The sequence below is a fragment of the Populus euphratica genome, unplaced genomic scaffold (assembly GCF_000495115.2).
Source record: "Populus euphratica unplaced genomic scaffold, PopEup_1.0 scaffold74.1, whole genome shotgun sequence".
Taxonomy (NCBI): Eukaryota; Viridiplantae; Streptophyta; class Magnoliopsida; order Malpighiales; family Salicaceae; genus Populus; species Populus euphratica.
In genome coordinates, this window is record NW_011499954.1 from 322,595 (window position 1) to 331,263 (window position 8,669).

Consider the following 8,669-nt stretch of genomic DNA (forward strand, 5'->3'; position numbering starts at 1 on the left):
GGAGGGGTTTTTATTGTGTTTTTTTAAAAAATATTTTTTAATTTTTTAATTTAATATTATATTTATTAAGAATTAAATTTTATAATTTATTTTAATTTCTATTATATGAAGTTATTATGATTTCATAACTCGAGTTGCTGGTTAATATTGGTTGACTCATGTTTTTTGAATTGTTTTTTAATTAATAATTTTTTTAATTTTATCATTTAACATTATGTTAATTGAGAATTGAATTTAATAATTTAAAAATTATTTTTTATATGATTATTTTAGTTTTATGACCTTAGTAATGAGTTTGATGGATTAACTTGAGTTGAGTTCAGTTTTTTTGTATCTTTTTTATTCATTTTTTCTTTTAATTTTATTATTTAAGATTGAATTGATTAAGAGTTGACCCTATAATCTGTTTCAATTTATTATACGATGTTATTATAGTTTGAAGATTTGACAAGTTTATCTTGATTTATATTAATACAATATATCATCGTTTTAATATTTTTTTAAAAAATTATTATTTTTTATATTTTCTTCGATTTAAATTACATTTTGATGATTATCTGAATTGTTTTTAAATTTATCAAATTAATTAAATTAACTTTTATATAATTTATTTATTTATTTATTGTTAAAAAAACACATTAATAAAATCTAAATATATTTTTAAATGTTCAGTGCGTGGAATTTTATTCATGTCAAATGTATATAGTTATTTTTTTAAAAAGAGAAAAATATAAAAATTAAGGGAAAATCCAACGAGAAACAAACAGCAAACAGGTGAACAAAAAGAAATAAAAATGGGACTTACATCAAAGACAATATTAATAGAAATGAAAACAAAAGAGCAAAACAAGAAACAGAAAAAAAAGGGAGCTAAGTCAACTCCTTCCTTGTTAACAACAGAACGCCGTTACATTCGGGATGCATGCCCTCCCTTACCATCCTTAACCCTAACCACCTTAGTTTAACCCTAGTTAACTTAACTCTTTCTGTCTCTCTCAAGCCCTCGCCCATCGTACCCTGCTTTTGACTTGTTTCTGTTGATGGTCATAGGGCGATGTTAAAACAGAATCAAAGAGAAAGATCCCCCCCCTCCTCTCTCTAAAGCCCCTCCCTAAATAACGGCGTAGCCCTTCCTTTCTCTTCGGCATATCTGATTTTGCTTCAAACAACTATAAAGATTCTTTTATTATTATTATTATTATTGACGAGTTTATGTGGGCATTATAGAGGAATGGAGAGACATTTTTTAATATTCTTACGATAATTTTTTTGGAGGTTTTTGTTTTGTTTTGAGGAATGGTGGTGAAGATGATGAGGTGGCGGCCATGGCCACCTTTGATTTCGAAGAAGTATGAGGTGAGGCTTGCTGTGCGAAGGATTGAGGGTTGGGCTCGAGTGCGGGAAGCTTTAGCTGCTGCACCTGGGACATCGTCAGGTGGTGACTTGAAGGACAAGTCGGAGAAATTGACTGTGGAGATTAGGTGGAAAGGGCCCAAATTGGCGTTGAGTTCATTGAGGAGGACGGTTGTGAAGAGGGATTTTACGAAAGAAGTGGAGGTTTATGGTGGCGGTGGTGAAGGGGAAAACGGTGGCGTTTTGGTGGAGTGGGATGAGGAGTTTGAGAGTTTATGTACTTTGTCTGCCCATAAAGAAAATGTGTTTCATCCCTGGGAGATCTCTTTCACTGTCTTCAATGTGAGTTTTTTTTTCCCCATAGAAATTTAATCTTCTTTTCAAGATCTCTTAAGGGTGTTGTCTTCTTATCCATTGAAATATGATTAAAAAAATTGTGGGTTTGCTGTAGAATCTAGGAAAATCTGTTGGCCTATGAAATGTCTAGCTTTAATAAAACTCTGGGTTTCGTTTATTTTTCATGAATTTAAAATTTTCATTTTTGGTGATTAGTTACTGTTAGTTTTTGGGTTGCTTGTAATTGAGATGAAGTGGTTTTTTAATTCAAGAATACAAGCATGTGAAGGTTTTTCTTTATACGTTATTTTTTATGTTTGTGATTTCTTTTTCGTGGGTCATTGTGGTAGTCAATTCGGGCGGACAAATGATTCTTAATTGGTCTCTAAGGGATTTAGGGGTTGGATTTAGTCAAGTAATTCTTTCTTTATTGTCTTGGAAAAAAGCTTGGGTATATTGGATATCTTGCAGGTTTCTTGCCTGATGGTTTTGTCATTTCAAAACCTTTTTGTTGAGGAGATTGCTTGGAAATGGTTTTTTATTTGACCTTTTAAAAAACTTGTTGCTTCGATTGTTTGGATTTGTCTTTCCTGTTAACAACTTTGGAGGGAACTTAGCTGTTTTGTTTTCTGATTCAGGGTGTGAACCAGGGGCCCAAGAATAAGGTTCCTGGAGTTGGAACAGCAACAGTGAACCTCGCTGAATTTGCTTCTGCAGCTGAACAGAAGGAGTTTGAATTAAGACTTCCGCTCATGGTCTCTGCTGGTGTCGCCGAGCCTCGCCCTTTGCTCTGTGTATGTTGTGCCTTTGAGTTTCTTCCAATCTCCATTCTTCCTGATTTTTTGAAAATTATCCTGCTGCATATTTAATTTGCCTCTCCTGTCCTTGCTATACAAAATCTCTGACTTTTCTGTTTTTCTAATGTTTTCTCAATTTTTTTAATATTTTCTCATCTCAGTTTGTATGAATCTTGCAGGTATCACTCAGCTTGTTGGAATTGAGAACTGCTCATGAGACCTCTGAGTCAGTACAGAGAGCTATAGTACCCATTCCATCTTCACCTCAATCTGGAGAAGCTGTCTCAACTGAAAAGGATGAGCTCTCTGCAATCAAAGCTGGTCTCAGAAAGGTAAAGATTTTTACTGGATATGTATCTACCAGGAGAGCAAAAAAGGCCTGTCGCGAGGAAGAAGGCAGTGAAGGCAGGTGCTCTGTTAGGAGCGAGGATGGTGAGGATAACTATAACTATCCATTTGACTGTGAGTCACTTGATGATTTGGAGGAAGGAGAATTGGATGAGGTCAAGGAGGATTCTACAGTGAGGAAGTCATTCAGTTATGGCACACTGGCTTTTGCAAACTATGCTGGAGGATCTTTTTACCATAGTGCAAGGATAAATGCTGAAGATGAAGATTGGTTTTACTACAGCAATCGCAAGTCAGATGTGGGTTGCTCACACAGTGATGATAATACCCCATCAGTCTCTGAGCCATCTCTCCTGCAGAAACCTAAGCGCAGCATTTTATCATGGCGGAAAAGGAAGTTGAGCTTTAGGTCTCCTAAAGCTAAAGGAGAGCCATTGTTGAAGAAGGCATATGGAGAAGAAGGCGGGGATGATATTGATTTTGATCGCCGGCAGCTTAGCTCTGATGAATCTCTTGCTCTTGGCGTAAGCCATCTGTTGATTTCCTCTACTTTCACACTTTTTAATGCTATTTGTTTCCAGTGTAGCAGTATTAAAAGTACACAAAATGAAAACATTGTTGGTCATCTTGAAGGATGGTTCAGGTTGTTTTGTGATTAATAATTCCTTTCATAATCAGATGAATTTCTATATTGAAACAACACTAACTGTTTTGCAGTGGCATAAGGCAGAGGAGGATACATATGCAAATCGATCATCAGTATCTGAATTTGGTGACGACAATTTTGCCATAGGAATTTGGGAGAAAAAAGAAGTGATAAGTCGTGATGGACAGATGAAGCTTCAAACTGAGGTTTTCTTTGCTTCCATTGATCAACGAAGTGAGCAGGCTGCAGGTGAGAGTGCTTGTACAGCCCTAGTTGCTATTATTGCCAATTGGTTTCAGAATAACCATGGTCTCATGCCCATTAAGTCCCAATTTGATAGTCTCATCAGAGAAGGGTCCTTGGAATGGAGAAACCTCTGTGAGAATGAAACCTACAGGGAGCGGTTCCCTGACAAACACTTTGACCTTGAAACAGTTCTCCAAGCCAAAATTCGTTCCATTGCTGTTGTCCCTGGCAAGTCTTTTATTGGTTTTTTCCATCCAGATGGGATGGATGAGGGAAGATTTGACTTTTTGCAAGGAGCCATGTCCTTTGATAACATTTGGGATGAGATAAGCCGTATCGGATTGGAATGTCCAAGTGATGGTGAACCTCAGGTCTACATTGTAAGTTGGAACGACCATTTTTTCATCCTAAAGGTTGAACCAGAAGCTTACTACATTATTGACACATTAGGGGAGAGGCTATATGAGGGATGCAATCAGGCCTACATTTTGAAATTTGACAGCAACACAATTATTCATAAGTTGCCAAATGCTGCGGAATCATATGATGAGAAAACAATGGGTGATCAGCAGAATGGGCCAGCCAACTTAGAACCCAAGGATCAGCATCAAGTGAACCTGAAGGAGGAGGCGGCTTCTACATTGGGGGCGCTGGTAACCAAGAATGAAGAACCAATTACAAGTGAGGAACCATTAAAGAGTGAGGAAGAAGGGGAGGTTATGTGCCAAGGAAAGGATTCTTGCAAAGCGTACATAAAGAGTTTCTTGGCTGCAATTCCAATCAGGGAACTGCAGGCAGACATCAAGAAAGGTTTAATGGCATCAAAACCTCTTCATCATCGGTTGCAGATCGAATTCCACTACACCCAGTACTGGCAACCTTTGACTGAAACTCAAGCGACAGAAATGGTGATAGCACTGCCACATCCAGTCGATGCCTCCATATCAGAGGCTGCTGTTTAGACACACTGTAAATTTTAGGGAAGTGTGATTAGTCTAACTAAAATTTCGTTCTACAAACGGTGATCTTATGATGTGAATGATATTAACAAAGAGGACCCTTTTCAACTTTTTTGAGGAGGTTGAATAGAAAAGGATCATGTTGTGTTTCTTCTAATCTGGTCTTCCAAATGGAGCTATCGTTTATGTTTTCCCTTGTTTGCACATGATCTCAAGTTCCTGTATCATCCGCTGATGGCAATAATCTGACCCTCGAGATTGTTCATTAAGAAAATCGAGGCATTATTCCTTGAGATTGTTCATTTTAGGATTCTGGTTCTGTGACAACTTATTTGATTGGAACCAATTATTCCTTTCCTTGTGCGGTGTGCTAAGAGGAACTTTTCGAGATTGGGATTGGAACCAATTATTCCTTTCCTTGTGTAGTGTGAGCTGCTAAGAGGAACTTTTCGAGATTTGTATTCAAGGACACGAAAAGGTTCTGTGGAGTGCATGCTCCTTTTCTAGATTTAAAAAAACCCAAGCCTAAAGTCTCTTTTAGCTACCTCAACCAACATGTGGAGAGGAAAGGGTTTTCTATAGAATTCCTACCCCAGCTGTGCACGTTCAGGATATGCCCTTCCCATCAGCATCATTTGGATTATTCCTCCGTGCAAGTTGAGCAAGTTATGAACATTTAACGTTGACAAGAAGCTCTCTTTCGGCTTGTGAAGTGAAGATTGAGATTCTTCGTTCACTTGTTTCCATATAAAAGCCTTGAGATTGGTTTTTTTTAATCTGTTTCTTTAGTTTTTAATAGTGAATTGATGGTGATGATTATGATTCTGATAGGTGAAGAAGATGATGTTGATCGCAATGAATAATTTTTTTTATACGTTACACTTATGCTGGGAAATTTTGCAGGCCTTGGAAGACTGATTAAATGATAATGACTTGATTAGTTCATCTGCTCGCTACAGAACCATAATCATAATGCAGAAACATGCTGCTTACAGCTTTTCATTTTCAAGTTTTCATTATGCAATTTGACTCAGCCTGTGGCATCTTTGTTAGCCTTTCCGGTAGCAATTTTATGATCACAGAAGTAGCCTTAAGCCATGACGACATCTCTGCAAGCAAACAAACTCTCAACCCTGGCTGGATCAGGCCCACCATTCACATACTGGTATTTACAAAGACAGACAAAATGAATATGAAATATAACATCATCATCAACTCAAATTTGAGCCAATTTTCAGGATATCAAAGGCAATTGCACATGAGGCAAGGCCCCACTTCTACTTGACTCGGTGAAGTCGGGCCTTCAAGGCTGAGTATTGGCTCTATAGTCGCTTACGTGCCACGATTTTCTTCTGGGTTAATTTCCTGCCTATTTTACTTTGAATTATCCTCTGCATTTGTATAGAATAAAAATGCTTGGACAAGAGTACACCATTCAGACACTTCAAATCAGCCGAAAAGCTAGAAGTTCCGGAAGAGTCGAGCAACAACTACCAGAATATTTAAAGCAAGAAATCAAAATAGTTTTGCTCCACTGCTTTCATGGACTGAAAGCATGAATCAAGAACTGGTAGCCTAGTTTGACAATGCAAGAAAGCTGCATTATACGACTCATCATAAAAGGCCTTTGGCGTGAAAAGCATCATCATGGCCTTACACTTTCCTTTATCGCACCATACTAGCTTTGTTACCAACCAGTGACCTTTTGTTATAATCTTTTGAAGAGCCATGTGCATGTTCTCCCAACCCATTATCGTTCGAAACTTATCTTGACAATGATTCAAGCTCAACTTCACAAGGCTCCACACCTGACAGAAACCCACGTTGAATAGATTCTTTCCCATATTGTCATCATCCTTCCCTTTCTTGCTTCCTGAGGGCCGTGTTTCCTCATCATCCTAGAAAACAATAATTCAACCTAATCTGAAAAAAAATATTGATAACTTAAGCTCCTGCTAATACCCGGTTCTAATATGGTTCCACCTCTAATATTCTACTAACCATTATTCCTTATTGCATAGCATAATGCACATCTACCTCTAATGATTGTCTACGATGGAAATAAAAATGAAGAATAAGAGAAGCGAGCTGAAGTTCAACAATGCATGAAAGAAGAAATGTCAATCGGATTTGCAGCAACGAACGGTCAATCCATAAACTTTCTTTAGGACATCCAGTGCTAAAGTAATCAATATATTTCCATTTTAAGACTTGCAAACTGCCACTGAAATTTGAATGACGAAAAATGTTAGAGAAGAAAGTCAAATATGACAAAAATAAGTAATGGAAGAAAATGACACTAGGATTTGTGCAGCAGAAAGGGCTTTAACTACTCTATATATCACAACCAGGACATTTGGTGCTGCATTTCATTAGCACCTCCAATCTTACATATAGAAGAACTAAGAGAAGCACCGGGAAGTCTGTCCAAGCATTTTTCAAGTTACAAGACAGGATGTTATATAACTGGGGGAAAAGTTAGGGAAGATGGATAATACGATACAGAATCAAGCAAGAGTTTAGGAAAATAAAGTAGCTAGACTTTCAGCTGCAGATGAGGCATTTAACCAATCCATTTTCATTACATTCAGGGCATCTAATGTATGTCTTATCATTCTGATCATCTGCAAAGACCTTACGACTGCCATTACAATCGGAGCAAACTATGAATCGTATGTTACCGCAACCAGTGCAAGGGCAATTAGACAGATTGAGTGGTATACCTGCCAAGAGATTCTTAAGCTTACCTTGCTCATGCAAACCAGTCACTTCATCAGCTCCTCCTATGTACCTTCCCTTTATGAAAAGCCTTGGAGGAATCACCCTGCCACCCATTATCCTCCATAGTTCCTCCCTGAATTCCAAGTGCAACGAAACATCTTTCTCGTGGAATATTACTTTAAAACTTTCCAACAAAAACCGAATAGCATGACAATCCTCAAATGTCTTTCTTATACTTCTCAAGCTTGTTGTGTAGAGAATTACAGCCTGACTTCCTCCGGGAAGACATTTCTCTTCAAAATCTGAAAGAGATGGGTGTCCTTCAATCTCTTTCTCAGCTTCACTTCCCGTGTATTGCTCCACGTTGATATCTGTAGCGACTGGGGCCATTACAGATAATCTGTCATTGGATACTATGGAGGGTGTGGTGTTCACCTTGTCGAAGAGATTAATTCCCAAGTCCAGTTCTTCATCATTGGATTCTGGTTTTTGCTTTGACACACCAAAATCACCAGATAGACTGTCTTTCTTGTGATCCTTTTGTATGTAAATTGGTGGTATCTGCAAGCTCTGATCGGAAAAGTTTTCTGAGGAGTTCATATGGGAAACTAGACCTTGTTTCAGTGTGCTTATACTTGGAATGAAATTCAATTTCTTGAGGAATCTTCCCTTCACTGATTTCATTTATTTTACTTGTTTTCTCACGAAATGGATGGCATGTGATCACAACCAGTTGAAGAGGCAACGCTGAGTTTTGTTTGAGGATGACTTACGAGGGACCGGAGGAGATGGGGCAGCAGTAGAGGGTTCTCTTTTGGTTTCCGATGGCACAAAAGCAAAAAGCTGAAAACCTTTGTGTGGGTAGTGGATTGCCTTTTGAAGTTATGAATTGATTACTGCACAGATTGTGGGGGCGAGGTGGTGTCCAAGGCAACCCTTTTATCGGAGGGGACACACCCTTTATCAACAATTTGGTGTCTCGTCATGGTATGAGGAGCAAGGCCTCAGAAAATGTATGAATTGATGTGCTTTTCATTTCAAACCACTGGATGATAAAGGTAGCTTCGCATGCACGGTTTGATAGGTGGCGGTGCACAACCGCAGAAAGTTCTAAAGGAGCAGAATTGAACCCATGCGGGCATGGTGTGCCAAAAGTCATGTTCAGTTTCCAGGAAAGGCATGTTCAAGTAACTGAGCTTTAATTCCATTACCTTTTAGCTCTCTCGGCAATTGATTAACCTTCTAACTCATAACCCAAGAAAG

General features: G+C 38.1%; 2 protein-coding genes across 2 annotated transcripts; one reads left to right on the forward strand and one right to left on the reverse strand.

The window, feature by feature from the left end:
- The first annotated feature begins 1,029 nt into the window (after positions 1–1,029).
- LOC105138221 (uncharacterized) lies at positions 1,030–4,877 on the forward strand. Its single transcript, XM_011044259.1, has 4 exons — positions 1,030–1,695; positions 2,328–2,483; positions 2,666–3,358; positions 3,552–4,877. The coding sequence occupies exons 1-4, from the start codon at positions 1,297–1,299 to the stop codon at positions 4,686–4,688; spliced, it is 2,385 nt and encodes a 794-aa protein (XP_011042561.1). The 5' UTR covers positions 1,030–1,296; the 3' UTR covers positions 4,689–4,877.
- A 1,123-nt stretch (positions 4,878–6,000) lies between these two features.
- On the reverse strand, positions 6,001–8,669 carry LOC105138222 (uncharacterized protein At5g39865-like). Its single transcript, XM_011044260.1, has 2 exons — positions 7,433–8,669; positions 6,001–6,608 (listed from the first exon to the last, which is right to left on the reverse strand). Exons 1-2 carry the CDS (start codon positions 8,088–8,090, stop codon positions 6,604–6,606), a joined length of 663 nt encoding a protein of 220 aa, XP_011042562.1. The 5' UTR covers positions 8,091–8,669; the 3' UTR covers positions 6,001–6,603.

Coding starts and splice junctions, on each gene's coding strand:
- LOC105138221 (XM_011044259.1), top strand. CDS start 1,297: ATGGTGGTGAAGATGATGAGGTGGCGGCCATGGCCACCTTTGATTTCG. Junction 1,696..2,327: donor TCTCTTTCACTGTCTTCAAT/GTGAGTTTTTTT, acceptor TTTCTGATTCAG/GGTGTGAACCAGGGGCCCAA. Junction 3,359..3,551: donor ATGAATCTCTTGCTCTTGGC/GTAAGCCATCTG, acceptor ACTGTTTTGCAG/TGGCATAAGGCAGAGGAGGA.
- LOC105138222 (XM_011044260.1), bottom strand. CDS start 8,090: ATGAAATCAGTGAAGGGAAGATTCCTCAAGAAATTGAATTTCATTCCA.